At 42.6% G+C, this 26,155-nt stretch overlaps 2 protein-coding genes across 4 annotated transcripts in view; both read right to left on the reverse strand.

Annotated features, from left to right (window-relative positions):
* The window catches only part of hecw2b (HECT, C2 and WW domain containing E3 ubiquitin protein ligase 2b), a 48,076-nt gene extending 38,444 nt beyond the window's left edge, over positions 1–9,632 (reverse strand). For both annotated transcript variants that reach the window (XM_079296530.1, XM_079296529.1), the window contains exon 1: positions 9,130–9,632. The gene's annotated coding sequence lies outside the window, so the exon portion shown is untranslated. The remainder of the gene's footprint in view (positions 1–9,129) is intronic.
* Positions 9,633–11,077: 1,445 nt separating this feature from the next.
* LOC306797063 (general transcription factor 3C polypeptide 3-like) lies at positions 11,078–17,907 on the reverse strand. 2 transcript variants are annotated; one of them, XM_079296244.1, is made up of 19 exons: positions 17,659–17,907; positions 17,075–17,153; positions 16,333–16,679; positions 16,136–16,259; positions 15,863–16,054; positions 15,569–15,734; positions 15,327–15,474; positions 14,934–15,099; positions 14,649–14,749; positions 14,344–14,515; positions 13,688–13,890; positions 13,502–13,603; positions 13,270–13,396; positions 12,866–13,091; positions 12,686–12,740; positions 12,402–12,537; positions 11,819–11,943; positions 11,505–11,657; positions 11,078–11,319 (listed from the first exon to the last, which is right to left on the reverse strand). In XM_079296244.1, the coding sequence occupies exons 1-19, from the start codon at positions 17,749–17,751 to the stop codon at positions 11,197–11,199; spliced, it is 2,838 nt and encodes a 945-aa protein (XP_079152370.1). In that variant the 5' UTR covers positions 17,752–17,907; the 3' UTR covers positions 11,078–11,196. The 2 variants fall into 2 exon arrangements, 1 of the variants encoding a protein (XP_079152370.1); XR_013773090.1 differs by having other exon boundaries at positions 11,190–11,319; positions 11,411–11,657.
* Positions 17,908–26,155: the final 8,248 nt, after the last annotated feature.

Raw genomic sequence — 26,155 nt, forward strand, 5'->3', positions numbered from 1 at the left:
TTCCTCTCCTATCCTCCCTCTCCTATCCTTCTCGCCGTTAGAGGACTGAATGGATGTGCACTCACACACAAGCATACCATCCCCTGAAGCTCCTAAATTAGCTGTGCATCGTCCTGCTGATAGAGAGCTGGAGGTAGGGGAGAGAGACTGTTTTCAATTAAAAGATTGACAAAGAAGGGAAGAAAAAAGAGACACAAGGTATATCATGGAGGCTGTTTTCATGAAGTTTTCTCTTAAGAGTTCTGAGAAGCACCGATTGTGTTTGGCTCAGACAGTGGGTGTAATCTGGTGAGCAGAGTGGAAACATCACTTCCTGACTTCCGAAACTCTTTTCTGTTATTTAGTTTAAATAGTAGTACAATTATAGCTTAAAATATACAGTTTTTGCTAAATGGCATAGAGATTGACGTTTCTTCAGTGTGGGAGTTTTTACCACACCTCTCTAAAACCTTCAGGCAAAGGGATGGCAAAGCTAAAGCACAAGCTTGTTGAGGAAGTGATGAGCTCAGCTTATCATACAATGCCATTTTCATTTCATTACCTTATCATGTAGCAGCGTTTCACCCAAAATGATGGTCTTTAATATGTCTTTTGAAGAAAAAGCAACAACGAAAACAGGATTGTTGCATTAACTCATATATCCTGGAACTACGGGTATATGTTAAAATACCTTGGTGTCTGGGACGACATTTACCAAGGCGTCTGTCACATGGCTCAGATGATTCAAAACCGTACAAAAGTAACACCGCTTTCCAGTACCACGGTCAGGGTCCATAGAGTGGGCATCCCATTGGACTGTCCAAGGAAAAGACGACCTCCACAGCCGGGAGGTCGAGTTTCCCCTGGTGGACAACAACATTACCTAACATGTGCCAAAGGATGAACACCACCCACTGGCGAAACGTGGAACTGCAGGAGGAGCCCCCATACAATCCACCATATGTGTTGGATTGTTGAACCAAGCCTCAACGATATCTGCATTGACACCTCCATCGCGGTTCGATCCCCGGATCCGCTAGTCGCATGTCGATGTGTCCTTGAGCAAGACACTTAACCCCAAAATGGCTTCCGTGTTCCTCCGGTATATGTTATAGAATCTGAAGTCGCTTTGGATTAAAGCGTTTGCTAAATGACTATGTCAAGGAGCCAGGTATAGCCTGTACCATTTTGTGCACCCTTTTTTTGTCACTTACGGTTATTGTTGATCGCCATACAAGTTACCATCGTGGTGAACAACAACTGTGAGTGCAGGCTAAAGGGAGACTACTCCTAAACCCTACTCGCATTTTTGTTTGGGTGTTCTTTTGGATCCTTTTCTTTCGGCTCATTTTCAGAGGAATGTTGAGGAAAGGTTGCAAAAGCCCATCTGTCCCATTGTAGGCATCCAACAATTTGAAGTCAAAAGTTAGTTGAAGAAGCAGTGGGACACGTCATCATGATGTGTCAAATAATATTTGAAATATTATTTCGACATAATTTCTTGTCAGAATGACAGTGTAGTTTCCTTACTTTTCCAAAAGAAATTCCAAGCTTTTACTGTGGAAAATCCTCGAAATGAAAAATCCAATTCAAATTTCTTCTTTTTTTTTCACCAGCAAACCATAAAACACTAACTAAACCAGGCTCAGCACACATACACACACACACACACACAGACACACACACGCTCACACACATGCACACACACACAAATTCCCTGCAACACATCTGGAGTGATTTATAAACAGCTCAGGGGAGAGGCCAGTGTTCAGTGCTGATGAACACTGAACATTTAGAAAGTGCACAATATGTCGCCATTTCCTCCGGGACCGAGTTCGTGCAAGGCGTACACTATAAAACGCAGATCGGCAGAGATCTTTTCCAGACGTGGTTTGTGTGCGAGTAATTGCAGAATTGCGGCAGTGTATGGTTGATTGCGTGCAGCGTAATGTCTCAGGGAGACATCAATTATTGTTTCAATGTACGTTTTAAATCTCCTTTACTTTTTACTACTGAATTTTATTTCTTACACTGTTTCTTTAATTGTTTTTAAATCTCCTTTTCTTTTGCCTTATGTTTTGATGCTTTTAATGGTTTTATGTGAAGCACTTTGAATTACCTTGTTGTTGAAATGTGCTATACAAATAAACTTGCCTTGCCTTGCTGCTGAGAGAGTTTAAAGCCACTTGTGCCCAAATACACACATTTACAAACTTGTAAAATTAAAAACCCTCTCACACACCCCTTCACTCTCTCCTTCTCAGAAAACACCAGTTTACTCCATCCTTAGAGTCAAACAAAAACATTTCTTTCAAAAACACAGAGCTGCCTCTTGTCTTTAAAAAACAAAATCAGAAATACACACACACACACACGTGAACCTCTCTGGAGGTAGATGTCATGATATAGCAGTAGGATTAGAACAGAGAATGGAGGGGATTTATGGTGGACAGAATGCCTCGTCTAATCCGCTGCATTACCACACAGTTTCAATCTGCCTCTGCAGCCATGTTTCAGGTTTTGGGGGCATTTAATAATTCTTTCAAGTTGTTTTTTCCTTCATAATTTATATCCGAGCTTGTATTCGGTAAATTATGTGAGTGCAGGGTCACTTGATTTCTGCCAAACAAACCAAGACTGCCTGGGTATGGAATCCGACCCGTTGCTACATGTCCCCTCTCTCTCCCCCTTCCCCATCTATCGGTATCTGTATCCAATAAAATGCAAAGAAAAAGGACCATAAGCACTTTTAAATCATTACATCTTGTTGGATACAATATATTATATATTAGGTTTGCTGAGAAGCTGGTCATTGCTATGGTATGACAATGACCATATCAAATTTGACAGAGTCTGACTGCACATTACTGGGAAAGTCAGCTCAGATGATATTGTAATACATTGAAAATTTCCTTTTCCTTCAGAGGATTGCTGAAAATTTAAATTTAAACTGTTCAGGATGACCCTCATGATTTGAGGTTATTTTGCTGTAAATTCTTTGAGAAAATGAATTGAAAATTAATTGAAAATGTCAGAGAAAGAAGAACAAATACGCCATAAAGTGCAGTCAAAAATGATGCATGTTATTTCAAAAGTTACCTCAGTGTATGTGCACAGAAAAAGAGTTTATCGAGCCTTGCATGGTAACTGGAAAATCATTGGATGAAAACGTATCTTAAGAAACATGGGCCCAGTCCAAACGTGCCCCGCTCTCTCATCTCTCTCACTCACTCACTCACTCATTCTTTCTTCTCTCTCTCTCACTCACTCACTCACTCATTCTTTCTTCTCTCTCTCACTCATTGTTGGAATGCTGTTAAGCATTAGGGATCTTCAGAGGTCTTTCCCCCCCCCCCTCCACACACACACACACACCCCCACCCCATTTTAAAATAAAAGCCGCACACACATGATTTGTTGCAGCTGTTACGTGTTGCATCTCGGCCAATCAGACATGAGTATTCTGATAAGTTTCCTGATTCGAGTGACATTTACACACACCGCGACACAAGAGGGAGAGACGAGGAAAGACATGGCAGAGCAGGACAACAGTCATGTAAGCTGTAAAAGATAAAACATCAGACAATCTCCAAATGAGAAAGTTTGCCGGAGATATCAGAGCCTCTCTCTCGCTCTCTGCCTCTCTCTCACAAATTCTTTCTTCTCTCTCTCTCTCACAAATTCTTTCTTCTCTCTCTCTCTCACAAATTATTTCTTCTCTCTCTCGCTCTCACAAATTCTTTCTTCTCTCGCTCTCACAAATTCTTTCTTCTCTCTCTCACAAACTCTTTCTTCTCTCTCTCTCTCTCACAAATTCTTTCTTTTCCCTCTCTCTCTCACAAATTCTCTCTTCTCTCTCTCACAAATTCTTTCTTCTCTCTCTCACAAATTCTTTCTTCTCTCTCTCTCTCTCTCTCTCCCTGTCTGTCTCTCTCTCATACAGTCATTCAGGTCTTAGAGACTTTTAGAGGACCCCCCCCCCCCCCACACACACACACCCCATTTCAAAATAAAAGCCCCAAAGAGTGAATTCTAATTGAAATGCTTGTGATGAAGCCAGGCATTTAATAACCTCTGTTTGTGTGTCAAACATGATGATTATGTCTCCTCTCCCCCACCCAGCACCACCCTTTCAAAATAAAAGCCCCATGGATTAACTGTATTTAAACAAGCTCAAAATTAGGCTTTTTTGTTAAAAAAATTAATGCTCTTACTAATACTGCGACAACTACTACTGCTGCTGCTAATATAGTATTACTACTTCGACTATAACTTTTGCTGTTGCTACTATTACTGCTACTACTGCTACCATCAATATTATTACTACCACTACTGCTATTACTACCACTACTACTATTACTTATACGACAACTGCTACTACTACTACTGCTATTCATGCGACTAAAAGTAGTAATACTACTACAGCTATTAGTACGACTGCTACTAGTACTACTACTACATATTCTACTGCCATTACTATTACTACTACTACTGTGATATTAAATACTACGACCAATACTACAGCTGTTACTATGACAGGATTTGTTTGAGAGGTGTTTCCCTGTTTTATCTCCATGAAATGGCTTCAGGCACACAGGTGTTTGCGATTGAGCCAATTAGTGATGTTGATAAACACACAGACTCACAGACACACACGCACATACACTCCTCTCCCTCTCTCTGTGTCTCTCATACAGTCATTCAGGTCTTAGGGATCTTTAGAGGTCTTTCCCCCCCCCTCCACCCCCCCCCCCCACACACACACACACATACACACACACACACACACACACACACACACACACCCCATTTTAAAATAAGCCGCACACACATGATTTGTTGCAGCTGTTACGTGTTGCATCACGGCCAATCAGACATGAGTATTCTGATAAGTTTCCTGATTCGAGTGACATTTACACACACCGCGACACAAGAGGGAGAGACGAGGAAAGACATGGCAGAGCAGGACAACAGTCATGTAAGCTGTAAAAGATAAAACATCGGACAATCTCCAAATGAGAAAGTTTGCCAGAGATATCAGAGCCTCTCTCTGCCTCTCTCTCTCTCTCTCTCTCTCGCAAATTCTTTCTTCTCTCTCTCTCTCTCTCTCGCAAATTCTTTCTTCTCTCTCTCTCTCTCTCTCACAAATTCTTTCTTCTCTCTCTCTCTCTCTCACTAATTCTTTCTTCTCTCTCCCTGTCTATGTCTCCCTCTCATACAGTCATTCAGGTCTTAGAGACTTTTAGAGGACCCCCCCCCCACACACTCACACACCCCATTTCAAAATAAAAGCCCCAAAGAGTGAATTCTAATTGAAATGCTTGTGATGAAGCCAGGCATTTAATAACCTCTGTGTGTCAAACATGATGATTATGTCTCCTGTCCCCCTCACCCAGCACCACCCTTTCAAAATAAAAGCCCCATGGATTAACTGTATTTAAACAAGCTCAAAATTTGGCTTTTTTGTTGAACTGACTTTTCACTCCTCTCCCTCTATCTCTCTGTGTCTCTCATACAGTCATTCAGGTCTTAGGGATCTTTAGAGGTCTTTCCCCCCTCCTCCCCCCCCCACACACACACGCCATTTTAAAATAAAAGCCCCAAAGAATGAATCCTAACTGAAATGCTTGTGATGAGCCTGTCATTTAATAACCGGTTTGTGTTTATCTAACATTATGATTCTGTCTCCTCTCCCCTTCTCCCCCACACCCCACACCCCATTTCAAAATAAAAGCCCCAGAGAGTGAATTCTAACTGAACTGCTTGTGATGAAGCCTGTCATTTAATAACCTCTGTTTATGTGTCAAACATGATGATTATGTCTCCTCTCCCACTCCCTCCCCCACCCAGTCCCACCCTTTCAAAATAAAAGCCTCATGGATGAACTGTATTTCAACGCTTCGCTCAAAATTAGGCTTTTTTGGTTGAAATAATGAATGCTCTTACTAATACTGCGACAACTACTACTACTGCTAATATTTCTAGTATTACCACTACTACTACAACTTTTGCTGTTGCTACTATTACTACTACTGCTACTGCTATTACTGCTACCATAAATATTATTACTACCACTACTGCTATTACTACCACTACCACTACTATTATTACTGATACCACAACTGCTAATACTGCTATTCCTGCTACTACCAGTACTAATAACCAGTACTAATACTACTACAGCTATTAGTACGACTGCTGATACGACTACTTCTACTACTTCTTCTAATTACAAATACTTCGACGACAACTTCTACTACTACTGCTACAACAAATATCACTCCTGCTACAACTAGTACTTATTCAAATGCTACTCATACTTATACTGCGAATAATACTTCTACTACTACTACAACAAATATCACTACTGCTCGAATTCTTTTAAGCTACAGAAACCGTTCGAATATCAAAATGTTCAGCTCTTTCAGGAGAGGGGTGATATAACTTCATATTTGTAATCTTTCAACTTTTTGAATTATTCAGCTTTTTGCAATTTTTTGTTAATTGGATATCTATTTTCAGCAATGTTTTTGAGATTCATTTCAGCTTTCAGAATTCCAACGCATTTTCAGCAGGAAATGCATTTTATAGTTCATTTTGTGAATGTTTTAAAATAAAATTCTCTCGTATCTTACACATTGCATCTTACACTAGCTAGGATGCTAGCTAGGCTAGCTTGCTAATGTTAAAATCTGATTACCGTTGGACAGGTAAATATTCCTAATGCAATTATACTGCAGAAGTCTTTCAATTCAATGAAATTACAGCTCCTGTATGACATCTTCCAGTGTGCATAGATTTACCAGCACAAGAATGTCCCGCTGTACTTCCGCCTCAGCAGACTGCAACTATGCGCAGGCTGAATTCAGCAGGAGAAGGTGGGTGGTGGGTGGTGGGGAGGGGGCACTGATGCCAGTAATATCAGCAGACACACACACACACACACACACACACAGTGGTGACGTCGCACACACACACACACACATACCTTCACAAACGCACAGAGACAGATGAGACAGTGAGTGGATTGATGGGGTGTACAGACTGGATCACAGCGCTGACTCATCACTGCCCTACTGCCCCGCGGCCTCCAAGACTCGAAGTGTGTGCGGTCATCGGTGCAGGGTTTCGATTAAGGTGCGTAAGATCATAAGCTATTATGTTGAATGGGAGCTGCTGCAATGGCAGGGAACTAATGGGGTAGCCCTGATGAGGTTATCTACCGAAAATCCCTAGATGTCCCACCAGCTCACTGTTATGGAATCACCTGATGATTGCTGAGTGGTTTAAACTTGACATACATATTTTTTCATATCAAATATCCTCTATGTGCACAGTCAAGTGTTTCCTATAAAAGCTAAATGTTTGTGGGTTGGACGGGAGGAGCATTTCATCCCTGTGACTCCAAATCTCTTGCAGACATCAAAACATTGCTGTTATTCTTCTAGCTGGGCCAGTCCTTGGGTGTATGCGCCTGCGCAGACAACGCTACCCGACTGAATAATGCAAGTGTCGGAGCTTAAAAGCTGCACTGGGAAAGATTTAGATGGAATGACAAAAATAAAAAATAGTCGCATCAGCCTCATTAAATCCCAAAGTGGAGCTACGGTGGAGACGGCTGACCCACTCCCTGAAGAGATGCCAGGAAATGTGTCCCATTTGCCCAAATAGTGTTGTGGTGTTGGGGCGGTACTCTCCTCTGAGGACAAAATATAAAACTGTCCCCACGGTTTCTGGCAGGGTGTTGTGCAATATAGACAACAAGTGAAAGGTCTCTTAAATTGAATTTACTGGTAGAAATCTGGAAGACATTTGTACAAAACAGGACAACTATAAAACACATCGATAAACACACACACACACACACACACACACACACACGCACACACACACACACACACACACAGTCCTGAAATAGCAGTAGCGTGCTTGGAGAACAATGAGGTGGGCCATTCAGGAGGCAACAGCTTCCTGTCCACAACGCACCCCTCACATTCCTCTGGGCCGGTGGGTTGGTGTGTTTCGGTGCACTCTTGTAACCTCTAACCTCGTGCAGGACAAAGGTGCCCGATCCAACGGGACAGCCGTGACAGTGCTGGAGACGTTTGATTCGCTGGCCTGCCTGGACAAAAACGACTGGTTAATGTTTGAAAGTCAACTGGGACCGTTGAAAGAAGTGGGCATCCGGGTTAACGGAAGAACACCACTGGGTTGCATTATGGGAAATGTAGAACTGGAATAAATGTCAGGACATGTAAACCTCTGCAGCTTCAGTCTTGACAACATCCCTAGAGTGACACGATATATTTTGACTGGTCAATTCCTGTGGGTAGAACTAATTCCGTGGCCTACTTTGAAGCTAGGGTTAGCACCAATCATGCTGGGACCAATCATGAAAAATAGGCATGGGATACTTGAGAATCTCCCCTCTACATGCATCCAGCATCCTTTATCATGCACTGAGGTACACAGACATACTAGAAATGGGACTTTGTTCAGACAAAAATAATGGATCCCAATGTCGGTTTTTAGTGATAAACAAACATCTGCATGAGAAATAAAGAGAGAAATAAAAACAGATCACAGATCACAGCAGCAATGAAGCAACACTCAGTTGACCTGCCAATCTGTCTCCTGACTAAATGAACCCCAGCCTTCACTGCGGTATATCACAATTAGTTTTCAGATCCTACGTGGAGCTATTAGGGAGGAAGCAGGAGACGAGCTGTCCTGCTTATTGATCCGATTGTGTGAGCTCTGATCGGACTCACATTCTTTAACAGAGTGAGCGAGCAGGTTGAAATCACTGTTGACGTTTCGCTTCTTTTTTTTTTGCATGAAGCCGCTTTTACAGCAACGCATACTGCTGTGGATTAGATTTTTGGCTTTGTTGTTGTTGTCTCTATTAGGCCTAACATGTGTCGCTGGTGCCCATGCGCTCACCATATAGCACATCAAAGCATGACTTCATCAGCTCATAACCAGCCCTTCAAAAGTGGACTGATGAGTGAAACAATAACCAAATGTGATGAAATACACTCAATTAAAAGCGTGATGGGAACGTATGCTGCTCCCAGGTCCACGTCACAGCAACACCCTGTGTGAACCAATAAGCCACACATCTATCATTCAATCTGACACACTGCTTACCTCTGTTGGGGCGATTTTAAACGTCGTTTACAACCACCACTGCACGCACAAAATGCCCCGAATAAGTCGTTTTAATTATGGACGACGGATCTCCATACGGCCCGGCCACCGCCACCGACTCTTCATCGGCTCCCAAGCCGGGATCCGGTGCTCCAGAGCCCGTGCGCAGCACCGCTGCTCCCCGGTAATCCAGAACAAAAATAACTTCCCGTTAATTGTATCGTTTCATTGAATTCGTCCTATTCTTGGATCATGGTTGCCAGGTCTGTCACTCCGCGGCGTCGTTGACGCCACCACGATGTTGCCAGGCTCGGTAGAAAGACGCGTTCATATCTTATGTATTCGTCTGGACCGCTTCACATCCGCCTCCCCGGTTTCCGCTGCACTCGACGCCCGCTTTGCGTACACGCTGCCAAGCTAGAGGGAGATACAAACCACCAGCATTCCGATTATAAGCAATATGTTTCCACTACAAGCGCTTTAAAAAGCCAGGCCTTGTTGTGGGAGTCCATACCGACCGAGCTCAGCGTCAAAATAACTCCCCCCCCCATCCCCCGCCTCCCGTTATGGATCATGGTTTCCCAAACTGAGGTTCCTTCAAAGGGTCGCTAGACAAAGGGCCCGCACACATTAAGGACCATTCAGGAGCCCATAATACTGAACTCTACCACATTCTCTAAATCCAGATATAGGATTAGTAGTCATATAGAACATGATAAACTGTCAACTGCTGTTGTAATTCCTATTAGGATTCAGAAAGTACACTTCTTGGCAGTTTGTTCTACTGTGATTTTGAACAATATTGCTGCTGCTGACATGATTCAGTGCCCCCCCCCCCCCTGTCCTAGATGGAGTGCAGTGATCCGGTGAGGACACGTGATGGAAGCAGACTGTTAGGACGGGAGAAAAGAGGGATTTGTCAATTAATCCAACTGCCTTAATCCCCGCAACAACAAAAGGAAAAGTCTGTCCGTCCATCTTTTTGGCACATTACTGCTAAAAAAATAAAAATAAAACAATCACAAGAGAGTGCTAAAAGCAACATCAGGCTCATTTTTTTGTGATTTAACAAATATATCTACATCAATCAAAATCAATAGACTCAGAGTGAAAATGTTGATTGAACAAAAATAGAGTTGTCTTCACAAAATAGGTTAGAACAGCATTAGTGGTCTAAAAAGTAGATTTTCTGCAACATTAGGTGCATACATGTAGATATAATACAATCTAAATTAAATTGAATGAGAAAGCCTGCCATAGGACTGGAGAAAAATAAACATATATTACTACGCCAGCCTCAAACATCTCTGTAAAGGTGATACTGACGTTGATGTCTACAGTAGATCGTCCAAATATGGACAAATATAAACACCATGACAACTTATTAAATCCCGGTGCCTTACATGTTCAACACAAGTGAAATGAAGGCAGAAATGACGATATGTTATGACGAGACAGACATGTCAGACAGCTGTTTTGTACGGAGGATAAAAAACGGCTTGTTCATAAATCAACCAATACAAAAATAACCAAATTAATTAATATCAATACATTGAACAATGGATGAATTTAGGTTGGAATGAATACATCTATAAATACATGCATACAAAATACATGAACACATAAATTAAACCGATATGATATAATAACCTATTGATACTCACTGTACAGCCCGATTGGTCAGCAGGCCCGAGCATGCTTTAGCTAAAGATCTTGCAGCTACTAACAATAGGAGGCAGGTGTAGCAGTCTGCGCGCAATAATGCTGAAAGGATCCTTTGACCAATTGTGCTGCAGTGAAACTACTAATTACTACTAATGAGTAACTCATTAACACACAATCAATAAATAAAATGACAGAAATATAAAACATAAACATAGATGTAGAAATAAATAAAAATGTATTTGCTCATTTGTTATCAACATAAATGGATTGATTCACGAATGCATTTACTTATTTTTGTATTCATTTTTTATTGTTTAATAAACAATATCTCTTTGTATATTCATGGATATGGTGTTTTTAGTCCTCCGTACTACATGACGATGAGGCGTTCGTGTGCATTCTTTAAACAACGCAGTGTGTGTTGATTAGCTGGTGGGCCATCGCCATGTTCCCGCTGGCCTGGTAGATGAGAGAGAGGTTGAAGGCGATCTCCCTCCTCAGATCCAGCTGATCATCGGGGATACCCTGAAAGTAGGACCAGCGGTGAGAGGAGGAAGAGGGGGACAGACAACAAGATGAAAAGCTCTTATAAAGCAGCATTTTGTGAAACACCTACAGGAGAATCGACTGGGCACAAAAAGTGGCGGGAAAAAGAATTGATGGCTGTAGGTCCATCCATCAACGTCCTAAAGTGATGCTTGTCTACGCACCTCCAGTTTCTGAGCGGGCAGTGTAAGTGCCGTCTGGTAGTAATGTATGGCCAAATGTGTGAGGCCGATCTGGTGCAGTGCCCTGCCCAGGTTGTACATGCTCTCCTGACACACTCCACGGAGGTCCACGTACCGCCACAGAAAGGAAAAACCCTGAACACACGCACACACACACACACGCACATTTAGGAGGAACGGAGTGGGGTATGTAACTGTGACGCTAAAAGAGGGAGTACAGATTTGTCTGTTAAATTTGACGGAATCGCCACCGCGTTAACGCACAAGACACACACACACACACACAAAAAACCTACCTGCAGCACGAGTGTATGTCGTTTGGCGACATACTTTTGAGACGCCATGTGGAAAAAGGTGAGACCCACACACAGGCTGTGGAGTGGGGTTTCGGGGTGCGTCTGGAAGGCCTGAACATACTGGCCTATAGACAGAGTGAATGTGTGAGATGAATACTGATGGAAAGTGATCGACAAATGTTTCCTAACCTCAAGCTAACTGGTCAAAGTAAGGCAGACGCTAACGGGAGCCCGCTGGACAACAACCTGCAAACAACCGTGTTTTATTCTTGCTCTGCATCGTCCTATGGGGCTATGAGAACGGACATGCTAATTAAAGGAGTGTGTGAAATTGAGAAATTTACAACTAGACTGAAATGAAGGACAAAAAAACTGGAAAAAATCATTTCTGTTTTATCCCTGTGATTACATTTTAAAAGATTTTTTTGCAAATATTTGTTTCCCCTTTTCTACGTTGCCATGCTTCCACCGGTTACCCCGTGTGTAACGTCACATTGCTATGAATTGTGGGTAATTCCCTTGGGCAAAGTCTGCAGAAATGCAGTGTGCAATGTGTGTGTGTGTGTGTGTGTGTGGGTGGTACCCAGAGCGTGCTTGAAGCTCCCCGACACCATGGCGTTGTGTCCACACAGGACACCCAAAGCGTGGTTGTCGGGATACTTTAACAGCAGACGCAGACAGAAGCGATGGTGACGCTGGTGCTGGGAGGTTATGGTCAGCTGAGAGGAGCACAGAAACATCTCAGACATTCATTTTTACACAGAAACAGGGAACGCTTTAAAGACCACTTGGTATTTCTGTCACTGATAATTGGTTTTCAGATAATTATCTCATTTCAAAAGATATATTTTAGCACATATACCAGACCTGGTTGAAAATATTCCACAGCTGAGGCCGATCCACATTTTCCATCAGCATCAATCTGTTGAGAAGAGGGAAAACACACAGAGGACAATTCATACTGTACTTTTAAACAACCGTCACAACATAAGCCATACAAGTGAACAACTGATGCTCTGCCTCGTGGAGCAGTACATGTGAGTTGACCTGATGTAGTTGTAGGCCTTGTAGTAGTTGTGGTCAAGGATGGTGGCGGACAGGCCGAAGCACTCCATCTCCTTCCTCCGGGGCTTGTTGTCGTAGAAGGAGTAGAACTCCATGGCGGACTCCACCAGCAGCTCGGCCTCCTCGTAGCGCCGCACCTCGCACAGTGTCAGCACGCAGCTCACCAGCAGCTGCCACCAGTCTTCTTTGGACATAACGTTGGTTTTACCTGGGCACAGGGGTGAGATTATGCCATCAGCATGGCATCGCCATGAATTGCAATGACCTCAGGCGGCATCCTCCGGGTTCTGCCGAGTGAAATCAAGTGTCGTAATATACATAACTTCCACTTCACTGGGACTTTAAAGCAGACAGCCAAACGATACACACGCACAGTATATCCTTACCAGTGTTGTCCAGATAGGCAGCTTCGTGGTCAGCGATCTCTGGCAGGATGGCCTTCGCCAGTCTCAGGTGATTTACACCCGACACGGTTACAGAACGCACACACACCTTCGCTCGCTGCATGGCCACCTAAGACACCAAGACAAAGGAATTGTGCTTTAAAGTCCTAATGATTACATATTAGCTTGAATAACTCACTGTTGACATAAAACCGTCCGTGCACGAGTGCGTTACCTTGAGCAGCATGGAGATCATAGTGATCATAGCGTCCAGGTAGTCCTGTGTCTGGCCCTGAGTCTTCAGCAGTGTGGACCGATGCAGCAGCAGCTTTAATTCCTACAACCACAGCACACAGAGATATGAGTAGACACATACAGGGAAAAACTATACTGGCCCTCTTTTTCAAATCACACACTTCACCTTCTGTGCCGCTGACGAGTCCTGTGCCAGCGTTTCGCTGTCGTACATGGACTCCAGAGCCTTGAGGGCGCACTCGGGCCGGCCCAGCTGCTGCTGCAGGGTGGCCAGGGAGAGGCGAGCCTCCAGGTGCTGCGGGGCCATGCCCACCACTTTAGTGTAGCTCTGTGCCGCCGCCTCCATGTGGCCCAGCGCCTTCAGACACTCTGCGTGGGGCAAGCGATGAAGGTGCCCATGTAGCAGTGGTTTACATTGCATTTTCTCAAAAAGAGCTGAATTGAGGGCGTGTTGAGTGTTGATGTTTGAACCGTCTAGTTGGAGCTTTTAAAGCCATTCAAGTCGAACTGAAATAAAAAAAGGTTGTAATGCGAGAAAGTGGTTGATTCATCCATAGGATCATTTTGGAGGTTGAACTGTATCTACACAAAACGCCCAGAGGCTTGAAGCTTAAGACTCTATCCTGAAAACTAAATGTTCAACTTGACCCTCATTCAGCATTTTAGAGGAACAATATCAACTCTGACCAAAATTTGGATTTTTGGCCTGCAGTTCCCTTTTGAAACGCTAGCCGTCAGTGTTACACCTTGAAGATATTTGCTCACATCATATTTATATCACGTGTGATTACTGCTTAAACTCTTGCTTTCTGATGGGCCCACCTGCGTGTCGGAGCCAGACGACAGCCAGGTTGTACTTCTCGGATATGACGAGGGCAGACAGCAGCGGCAGAGCAGCCATGTACTTGCCCTCCTCCAGGTAGGCTTCACCTACGTCCAGGTACAAGTCACCAATCTCCTCTGGACTCTGCTCCATCAGCGATGACACCAGCCCCTGTGAGTGAGACAGATGCTTAATATCCATTTTCAGTTTCAACTCACTGCTAGGAATCAATATTTTAAGCCTAAGTTGGATTTTTGAAATGATGCAAGTGTGTTGCTAATGAAATCTTTTAAGTTCCGTTTACCTCCAGCGGTGTGTCGACATGCAGGTGTATGAGGCAGACAGTGAGCTTGGCCCTCAGGTCCACTGGGACACTGTCTGGTACATGGACATCTTGGATTTCACCTGGAGACAGACAAAGGTCAAAACAAAGCTGTATTGGATTTTATGGTTCTTAAAATTTCCACATTTCGGAGCAATTTTGATCGACTACTATGCCTCGCTGTAAGCACAGCAGCTTTGTTCTGTAAAATCAACGACAAGGGAAATATCTGCATAAAGATTTACATCTTTGCAAAGAGTTACTCACAGTCCTCTTTAACAGCCATTTCCTCTTCAGTCTTTGTGTCTTCCTCGTTCTTCTTCTCTTCTTCCTCAGTCGTTTCCTCTGCCACCCTCTCTTCTTGTCTTGGTTCCTCACACCCTGATTCGGATTCATCCTTCACCAAAACTACACCCGCAAACTGGACCAAGACCTGGGAAAACACACGCAAAGTACATGCATTCATGAACCCAGAATACACCTTTCATTTGCTCTATCTCTAAGGCCCAAGTTGGCTGCAAAATATAAACTCACATGTAGATTTTTAAGACCTCCTGTCTAAAGCATCTAAAAACTAATTGGCCTTCTTTGTATCATCCCCAGACGTGTAAATCGTGTTTTTAATCCGTGAACTATTTGTTCACACACACAGAGGTCTACCTGCAGTGCCTTGCTGTACTGGCGGTTGGCGATGTGGAGCTCAGCTACCATGTTGATGAAGTCATCGCTGACCAGGCCGGGGTGTCGCTCCAGAGCTTCCTCTATTACACCCAGAGCTGAGGGCAAGTCGTTACTCTCATAGTAACTCCTGAACAGGACACACACACACACACACACCGTGTTAGGCCCAGCATGTGGATGCACAGTATGCGTGGACCTGGTCTGGCTAGTGTGTGCTGTACTTGGCCATGTCTTTGGAGAGCTGCATGAAGTGCTCTCCGTCCTCCATGGGCAGCAGTGATAGGATCCTGCGGTAGCCGTCCATGCACTGCCTGTGCTCGCCCAGGCGCATGTGGAGGCTGGAGCGCTCCCACACGTAGCGCACGTTAGTGGGGTCGTACTTGATGGCTGCGGTGGTAGAGGACAAGAGGGAACGGGAGTAATGCAGAGAACTATTTTCACACAGAAAATAATGGTTTGCATACCAATGGATCCATCGTATCTATGAATCTTGGACTTTTGAGTGTCGGGCTGACCTTTTGAGTAGCACACAATGGCCTGTCGGATGTTGTCCTGCTCCAGAGACATTTCTGCCAGTCGGATCCACTCCTCACAGTCTGAAGGGTTCAGGTGGGCGGCGATCAGACCAAACTGCAGCGCCTTGTCCATGTCTTCATCGTCCTCGTAGATCATGGCCAATGTGGAGAAAGGCTCATAGGCCAAAGGAGCTGGAAGAGAAGGGGAAGACGATTCATTTAGATAATTGATAAATATAAAAAACTACGAACTCCAAAAAGTTTGTTTCATACCCTGTCTTATGATCTCCATACACATCAAGATGGCGTCCTCTTTCTCTCCTCTAGCGTAGCGGATGTTGGCTTCTCCCATCAAGCCTCTCAGAGCTCGGGGCAGCTTGCTGCGTTGCCGCCGCTCCTGGACACACACACAAAGTCACAAACTAACCCACATTAAGAGCTGGGAAACACACTCTCCTCCTCCTCCTCACCCTCATCATCTTCTTGTTTTCTCTGTTCAGCTCCATCTCCAGCGCAAACACGTCCCCCACCGTCGGATCCTCCTCCACATCCTCCTCTTCCTCCAGCTCTCTCTGTTTCCTGTTCCTCCGTCCTCTTCCTCCTTTCCCACGCCGCTTCCGCCTCTTTTCCGTCTCCTCCATCTCCAGCCTCACTTTTTGCTCTTCCTCCGCCTTGTAGTCCTTATCCTCTTCATCATCCACGTAGCTAAAGCCGTCCTCCTCTCCCTCCTCCTGCTGCTCGTCTGAAGACGGTGGTTCCGGCTTGTCTCCCAGCATGGAGGCAAAGGCCTGCTGGACCCCCGGGCTGACTCCCTCCTCTGATAGGAGGGGAAAGTATTGTCAAGTGATGTCATCAACACTAATAAGTAATAAAATAATATAATTATAACATTTGATTTTGCATCAATTCTCTAAACGGTGTCTTCTTACTTTCCAGCTGACAAAAAAACAGATGAGGAGTCTCCTTTGATTATTATTGGGAGCATTTCTTTAATGGAATGAGTTTAATATTCAGAATATAACTTCGATATGAAGTTTATCTTTGTTTTATTTTTTTATTTGTATTTATTTATTTATAAAAAACATTATTGTGTTTAAATTATAACTCATAAAGTCATGACGTTACACACTCCGGTCCAGTAGGTGGCGGCATGCACCTTAAACGTTGGTTTGTAGTCCACCATTAAAGTGAAAGAAGAAGAAGAAGATTTACCGACGTGTCCCGGGACGTGTGCAGATGTAGAGGGCTGAGCATCCTCCTCCTCCACACGTTCAGCTGATACCTCCGACTCCTGAGAGAGGAGAGAACATACAGCGTTAGACTTCGTGTTAACGCGACCAGACGTTTCATTCTAAACCCAACGATATTGTCGTTGTAGAGTCTATTTCACGAATGTAGCTCACGTTAAACCAACGACAGGTGTAAAGGCTGATGCTGCTATGCTAACTTAGCGCTGCTTCTGGGCTGTGGGGTTCAGCCGGTGAAGCTAACTAGCTTTGATATCCATAATTTGGAGGAAAGAAAATATCAACTTTATGTTACCTAAACAGCAAACAATGCACATTGTTAGTGACGTTTACTGTTGGACTGTTAAAACAGTTCATTGATAATTGTCGCAGTTAAGTCTAACAAACGTGTGTTGCGTTGAACGAATGAAAGATGTAAAAGGTTGTACTGCTGATTCAGCTAGATACTTTTGTCTATGCTAACTTAGCACTGCTAATGGGCTGTGGGTTTTAGCTGGTGTAGCGAACTCGCTCAGATATCAGTTATTATAATCATAACTTGTGGTTCACCTTGGCTTTGCGCTCATCCCTCCGCTGGTCAAACTCCTCAAAAGTGATCCTCCCCTCCAGGTAGTCTATGAGCTCCGAGCTGAAACCGGACATATTTTCTCTGTTACCGTTACTCCGTTATGTGTCGGTGACTGACGGGCACAAAAGGCATCATATCACGCTACAGCTGCAACAAAACATTCACTGTTAATAGCGGGAAACATCCTCGTAACCGACTGCAGGCAGCGCTTCAAGTGACGCTGACAACAAATCGCCAGCATCATGAACTGCAGTCACGTGACACGCAAATACTTCCGGGTTGGCGTCACGGAACTATCCAGCCATTAACTTGTTAGTGATATTTAATTATATGCAGGAGGGCTAAACGTAACCAGTTCCTCTATTATAGTCGGGACGTCACACGAAGTGTGTTTGGCGTTATCACGTGTTTTTGGCGGAACCCAGCGGTGAAAAGCGGGAATGACAACCGTATTTTGTGGCCTTCATCTACGCATCAATAGTGTTGAAATTTTTCGAAACAAATGTTATTATATAATGTAAATAAAGAGAAAGTCATATGTTTACGTTTTTATTTATTAATATTTGAATGCCTGGGGATTACCTTTGAACCACGTTTACCCATTAATTCATTGTTCAGTTAGTTATAAGCTATTTAACTTTGTCATACCTTAAACCTTTTGTTCCTTAACAACTTCCTTTTTCACCAGAAAGTCACATATATACACACAGAGGTGGAATGTAACTAAGTAAATTTACTCAAGTACAGATTTGAGGCACTTGTACTTTGTTTGAGTGTAGATTACACTGTCCAGCAGTATAATAGGCTAACTACAACAATACAACTATGCTTACACATCAGTGATGATAATCTAGTAATACAGTATATCATTGTGTACAACTTACAGGGTGCATTTTCCTGCATTGTGTACTTTTATTCTAGATATTCTAAAAACGTTTCACGAACAACTGTACCGCATGTTTCTTTGTAATTCATAGATATCATTTCCAACTCATGCAGTGCATTTGTTTCTTATTTAAGCTGCACACCACATATTCTTTGCACAACATGTTTGGCTTCCTCACTCATTGTCCTTTGCTGAAATATCATAAAGTATGTTTACCACACGAAAGCGTAGCTCGAGCGTACATATTTGAACATTTCATACGACGTGTTTGTTTTGTGCTGAACTGGCTGGAGATTTACGTCACAACATGTCTGCTTTTCCATCTCACAGAGACGCAGATAGTGCTGCTGTTCAATCAACAGGCTTGTGATTGACGTATTCTGCGTTATCTTTTTATACATATAGAGAGAGAGAGAGGGATGGAGGGAAGAGTGGAGGAGGGTGTGGTCTTTCCCAGCTCCCCCTTCAGGGTGTTCTGCACATCAGTGGACTCTGATGCTTCTCCTCCATCAAGCTCACGTTGTGTTGGTGTCCTGGATGGTCTGGACCGTTCACACTTTGTGACGACTGCACCTGAAGTCTGTAGCGCAGGTGAGTACACCGCATACTCCAAACCTGAAGTACTTAATCCACCAAAAACAATACTCATGAAGGAATTCATCTCGGTTTGGTCTTGCAACTTACAATCATTTATTTGAATAGGGAAAAATTCCCAACACAGTTTACAAGGTGATGCCTTAAATTGTCTGAAGAGGTCTTTGAGTCCACGGAGGAGTGCACTGTGGCCGATTCTCCCTCAAAGTGCTACGCTCTCTTAAAAGCCAGAAATGAGATTAAAAAAGTAAAGAAGAAGAGGTTGTGTATTGACCACTGAGTCCTCCTGTTTCAGTGCACAGGTTGAAGGGTTTCTTTTAGTAGCCCTTCATGTTGATGGCCGCTGTCGTGACGTTTGACCTGATGGATCATCAGAATGGAGACCAGCAGGCCCAGCAGCTGTAAAGACGGGTACTCAGTTAGAAAGACAGACAGGTGACCAGTGCAGGTAATTCAGAAGTAAGAGACTTTACGCAAGCAATCCGTCCAAGCAGTAGTAGTAGAAGTTGTCGTCGAAGTATTTCTAATTAGAAGAAGTAGTAGAAGTAGTAGTATCAGCAGTCGTACTAAAAGCTGTAGTAGTATTAGTACTGGTTATTAGTACTGGTAGTAGCAGGAATAGCAGTATTAGCAGTTGTGGTATCAGTAATAATAGTAGTGGTAGTGGTAGTAATAGCAGTAGTGGTAGTAATAACATTCATGGCAGCAGTAATAGCAGTAGCAGTAATAGTAGCAACAGCAAAAGTTGTAGTAGTAGTGGTAATACTAGAAATATTAGCAGTATTAGTAGTTGTCACAGTATTAGTAAGAGCATTCATTATTTCAACAAAAAGCCTAATTTTGAGTGAAACGTTTAAATACAGTTAATCCATGAGGCTTTTATTTTGAAAGGGTGGGACTGGGTGGGGGAGGGAGGGGGAGAGGAGACATAATCATCATGTTTGAGACATAAACAGAGGTTATTAAATGACAGGCTTCATCACAAGCAGTTCAGTTAGAATTCACTCTCTGGGGCTTTTATTTTGAAATGGGGTGTGGTTGGAGAAGGGGAGAGGAGACAGAATCATAATGTTAGATAAACACAAACCGGTTATTAAATGACAGGCTCATCACAAGCATTTCAGTTAGGATTCATTCTGTGGGGCTTTTATTTTAAAATGGCGTGTGTGTGTATGTGTGTGTGTGTGTGTGTGTGTGTGGGGGGGGGGGGGTGGAGGAGGGGGGAAAGACCTCTAAAGATCCCTAAGACCTGAATGACTGTAAGAGAGACACAGAGAGAGAGAGGGAGAGGAGTGTATGTGCGTGTGTGTCTGTGAGTCTGTGTGTTTATCAACATCACTAATTGGCTCAATCGCGAACACCTGTGTGCCTGAAGCCATTTCATGGAGATGAAACAGGGAAACACCTCTCAAACAAATCATCAAAACTCCCATAACCGTAGCTCCTATTGCTCCAATATTAATAATTGAGGGGAAGAATGAGTTGAAGAACAGATCCTGGAAAAATTGTGTCTGTCGTGTAAAAAATGTGGCTTAACTGGCGATCTAGAAATGGGGTACCGTGTTCTGTGGAAGATGTTTTTGAAGCAAAATTTAACATTGGTCTCTATGGAGCAGAAAGCTGGTTTTCCTCTCAATTAACGGCTTCTGTGTCAAATGTGGAAATCTGTGGGATTCTACAGTAATTTTTCTACAACAAGGACAATATTAGCTGCTTCTACATCCAGAAATTATGCATGAAGAGTGAAGATTGTGGACACAGTGGCAAAATACAAATGTTTTTTTCACAAGAATCTCAAGCTGCTCTTCACTCTAGCGGTGACATCACGCACTCTAAGCTGCGCAATACACACCCATTATGAAGTCAGAAAAGGGATGAAAAATCATAAACGTTAGATTTCTGCAGTTCAAAAAGTTTAAAAGATATCAAAAAGCTGAATCATGTTGGCAATAGTTGAGGATTTCTCAACATTTGAAAGTTGAAATGGTGTCTGTAGCTGAAAGTATGAGGAAGTTGAAGGATTTGAAAGTTGAAGAAGTTTAAGAGGATTTGTAAATATTCTCCATAGAGATCCCATTCAAAAAAAAGTTGCTAAAAGCTTAATAATTTAAACAGTTTAAAGGTTAGAAATAGAAAAAGTCATAGCAGAGATGAGCTGAAGGAGCTGAACATTTTGATAGTTGAACGGTTTCTGTAGCTTAAAAAATGAAGGAGAAGAAGCGTTGCGACGAAACGGGGGACGGAAGAAATAGTGGAACTAGAAAAAGCATTTCCTGCTGAAAATGCGTTGGAATGCTGAAAACTGAAATTAATCGCAAAAACATTGCTGAAAATAGATATCCAATTCAAAAACAAATTGCAAAAACCTTAATAATTCTAAAAGTTTAAAGATTACAAATATGAAAAGTCATATCACACCTCTCCTGAAAGAGCTGAACATTTTGATATTTGAACAGTTTCTGTGGCTTAAAAAAATTCATCATATTTGTAGTAGTATAAGTTTTAGTACAAGTATTATTCGTAGAAGTATTAGTAGCATTAGAATAAGTACTAGTAGTAGTGATATTTGTAGTCGTAGTAGAAGTATTATTAGAAGTAGAAGTATTAGTAATTAGAAGAAGTAGTAGAAGACGTAGTGTCAGCAGTCATAGTAACAGCTGTAGTATTGGTCGTAGTATTTAATATCACAGTAGTAGTAGTAGTAGTAATAGTAATGGCAGTAGAAGATGTAGCAGTAGTAGTAGTACTAGTAGCAGTCGTACTAATAGCTGTAGTAGCATTACTACTTTTAGTAGCATGAATAGCAGTAGTAGTAGTAGCAGTTGTTGTATAAGTAATAGTAGTAGTGGTAGTAATAGCAGTAGTGGTAGTAATAATATTGATGGTAGCAGTAGTAGCAGTAATAGTAGCAACAGCAAAAGTTATAGTCGAAGTAGCAGTAGTAGTAATACTATATTAGCAGCAGCAGTAGTAGTTGTCGCAGTATTAGTAAGAGCATTCATTTTTTTAAACAAAAAAGCCTAATTTTGAGCTTGTTTAAATACAGTTAATCCATGGGGCTTTTATTTTGAAAGGGTGGTGCTGGGTGGGGGAGAGGAGACATAATCATAATGTCTGACACACATAAACAGAGGTTATTAAATGCCTGGCTTCATCACAAGCATTTAAATTAGAATTCACTCTTTGGGGCTTTTATTTTGAAATGGGGTGTGTGTGTGTGGGGTGGGGGGGTCCTCTAAAAGTCTCTAAGACCTGAATGACTGTATGAGAGACAGGGAGACATAGACAGGGAGAGAGAGAGAGAGAGAGAGAGAGAAGAAAGAATGAGTGAGAGAGAGAGAAGAAAGAATTAGTGAGAGAGAGAGAGAAGAAATAATGAGTGAGAGAGAAGAAAGAATTAGTGAGAGAGAGAAGAAAGAATGAGTGAGAGAGAGAAGAAAGAATGAGTGAGAGAGAAGAAAGAATGAGTGAGAGAGAGAGAAGAAAGAATGAGTGAGAGAGAGAAGAAAGAATGAGAGAGAGAGAGAAGAAAGAATGAGTGAGAGAGAAGAAAGAATTAGTGAGAGAGAAGAAAGAATGAGTGAGAGAGAGAGAAGAAAGAATGAGTGAGAGAGAGAAGAAAGAATGAGTGAGAGAGAGAGAGAGAAGAAAGAATTAGTGAGAGAGAGAGAGAGAAGAAAGAATGAGTGAGAGAGAGAGAAGAAAGAATGAGTGAGAGAGAGAAGAAAGAATGAGTGAGAGAGAGAGAATAAAGAATGAGTGAGAGAAGAAAGAATGAGTGAGAGAGAAGAAAGAATGAGTAAGAGAGAGAAGAAAGAATAAGTGAGAGAGAGAAGAAATAATGAGTGAGAGAGAAGAAAGAATGAGTGAGAAGGAATGAGTGAGAGAGAGAAGAAAGAATGAGTCAGAGAGAAGAAAGAATTAGTGAGAGAGAGAAGAAAGAATGAGTGAGAAGAAAGAATGAGTGAGAGAGAAGAAAGAATGAGTGAGAGAGAAGAAAGAATGAGTGAGAGAGAGAAGAAAGAATGAGTGAGAGAAGAAAGAAAGAGAGAATAAAGAATGAGTGAGAGAGAAGAAAGAATTAGTGAGAGAGAGAAGAAAGAATGAGTGAGAGAGAGAAGAAAGAATGAGTGAGAGAGAAGAAAGAATGAGTGAGAGAGAGAGAAGAAAGAATGAGAGAGAGAAGAAAGAATGAGTGAGAGAGAAGAAATACTGAGTGAGAGAGAGAAGAAAGAATGAGTGAGTGAGAGAGAGAAGAAAGAATTTGTGTGTGTGAGTGAGAGAGAGAGAGGCAGAGAGAGAGAGAGGCTCTGATATCTCTGGCAAGCTTTCTCATTTGGAGATTGTCTGATGTTTTATCTTTTACAGCTTACATGACTATTGTCCTGCTCTGCCATGTCTTTCCTCGTCTCTCCCTCTTGTGTCGCGGTGTGTGTAAATGTCACTCGAATCAGGAAACTTATCAGAATACTCATGTCTGATTGGCCGAGATGCAACATGTAACAGCTGCAACAAATCATGTGTGTGCGGCTTTTATTTTAAAATGGGGTGGGTGTGTGTGTGTGGGGGGGGGGGGGTGGGGGAAAGACCTCTGAAGATCCCTGACCTGAATGACTGTATGAGACACAGAGAGAGAGAGGGAGAGGAGTGTATGTGCGCGTGTGTCTGTGAGTCTGTGTGGTTATAAACATCACTAATTGGCTCAATCGCGAACACCTGTGTGCCTGAAGCCATTTGAAAATATTCTCCATAGAGATCCTATTGAAAAAATAAAAAGCTTAATAATTCAAAAAGTTTAAAGGTTAGAAATATAAAAAGTCATAGCACATCCTGTTTCTTTATTGTTGGAATGCTTAACAGCATTCCAACAATAAAGAAACAGGATAACAATAGTTGGAATGCTTAACAGCATTCCAACAACTAGTTAACTAACTATTCATTAACAGCTGAAAGTGCTCACTGATAGAGACAGCACCAACTGTACTAACAATAAACAGCTGTTTGTTGTTAGTTTATTCAATGGTGATAATTTAAGTTAAACTTTGTGTGATCAATAATATATCATACATATTATCCACAATAACTGACAGAGAACCACGTGTTTGTCGCTGGTTAAAACATGTCAACAGTACGCAAATCAGCATTTTGCCTGATTAGCATCAGCATTGACTATGAACGGTTTCGTTAGCCACCAGCTAACACAGTAAAGTAGCAGCACTAGCGGGCTAAATAACAAGGGACATGATGAAGCACTGGCTGAAAAAAAAGGGTAAGATCGGTAAATTGAGAGGCATGAAAGATAAATACGCTGGACATCTTTTCAATAAATATTTGGCCTCACCACCCATGGTATGCAAGGCTGAAAATATTAACATTATCCTTGAGGAAATTAAGGATCTAATGATTTAGTCCGGGAGCCGTGGGGTCGAACCTTGTTTTGTCGGATAAAGTTTTTTTCTTTGCTGTTTCTTGTAGCTTAGGGATACGTATTCAAAATACAAGAGGGTGCTCGGTGATATCCCTTGAGCATTTTCAGATATTAACCCCTTCTTGCCCAGTAAGTCTGCTGATCGAGACAACATTTTAGTGAAAATCACACAGGGAAATGTATAAACCCTTTTTTATATATTAACAAATTTTAACATTTTATTTACAGAGTTGGTTATGGATCCAGTGCCTGAGGAGTGTTACTTCACTTGGAAGTTCAACTGCCAAGCGAAGACGGAACCATTGATATCTTCAGGACCAGTCAGAATAACAAACATTATCCAGTGTAGTAAGATATATGGGGATGAAAAACACTTTGAGCTTCAAGAAGCATTAGATAACAACAATGAAACCACATTGAAATGCCATAAAAGTTGTGTTTCAAGTTACACCTCAAAGACTTACATTGAACGGCACAAACGTCAGAGGCCCGGAGAAACTGAATCAAATGTTCCTTGCAAGGTGACCAGGCGCTCACGGTCAGGAGGGTCAGCTGAATGTTTTGATTTTCAAAAGCACTGTGTTTTCTGTGGTGAGTTTTGCAATCTTAATGTCGACAAGAAGAACCCCTCCAGATGGAGGGCTGCATACCTATTCAGAGAAGTGGAAACCAAAAAGTCTCTCTTAGAAGTTTGTGGAAAACGAAATGATGATGTTGCGGAAAGTGTCCAACACCGTCTTCAGGGGGCAATTAGTGACCTACATGCTGCAGATGCCCGGTACCATGCTGACTGTCGACAAAGATTTCTCTCTTTTCGGTCACTCCCAGGGCCGGCCACTACTTGTAGAAACACAGATGACACTGATAATGAGGATAGTCCCTTTGCATCAGTTGTAGAGAAGATGACAGCTGACCGGTCAAGAATGTGGAATTCTGTTGAACTTTTTGCAGCCTATACAGACCGTAATGGGGATAGGCTTTCCAGGAGGACGCTCATCCGACAACTCCAGCAGACATTTGCCAGTGAGCTCCTGGTGCTGTCCTCACCTGGCATAGCTGATATCATTGCTTTTCGTAGTTGTGCCTCGCAGACTATGAGACTTGTGAATGAAGACGAGGATGACTTGGAAAGCATTGCAACGCAAGCTAGCAAGCAAATCATTCAGGATGTGAAAAACATTGACATGGACAAGGGACACTACAACATCAGCATTAATAAGGACATTGCCAAAGAGTCAGTGAGTGACTTCCTGTTGATGCTGTTGGCAAAGTTGTCCCCAAGGCTAGATAATACCCTTCCTGCACTGCTCATAGGTTCAATTGTCACAAGTACTCTCAAGTCACAGGCAACTTGTTTGCAAGTAGACCTAGCAGGAAAGATGGTAGAGTCCAAGAAGCTTATAAATAGCATGTACTCCTATGGTGTCTGCTGTTCATACACAGAGTATCGCAGGTTCAAGAAATCTGCATCTCAGGCAGCAGTAGCCGATCTGAAGTTATCTGGCATATGTAAGGCTGAAGAGGGTCTAGTTCAGGCAATTGTGGATAACTTTGATGCAGATATATCCTC

This window comes from Melanostigma gelatinosum (assembly GCF_949748355.1).
Source record: "Melanostigma gelatinosum genome assembly, chromosome: 24".
Classification (NCBI taxonomy): Eukaryota; Metazoa; Chordata; class Actinopteri; order Perciformes; family Zoarcidae; genus Melanostigma; species Melanostigma gelatinosum.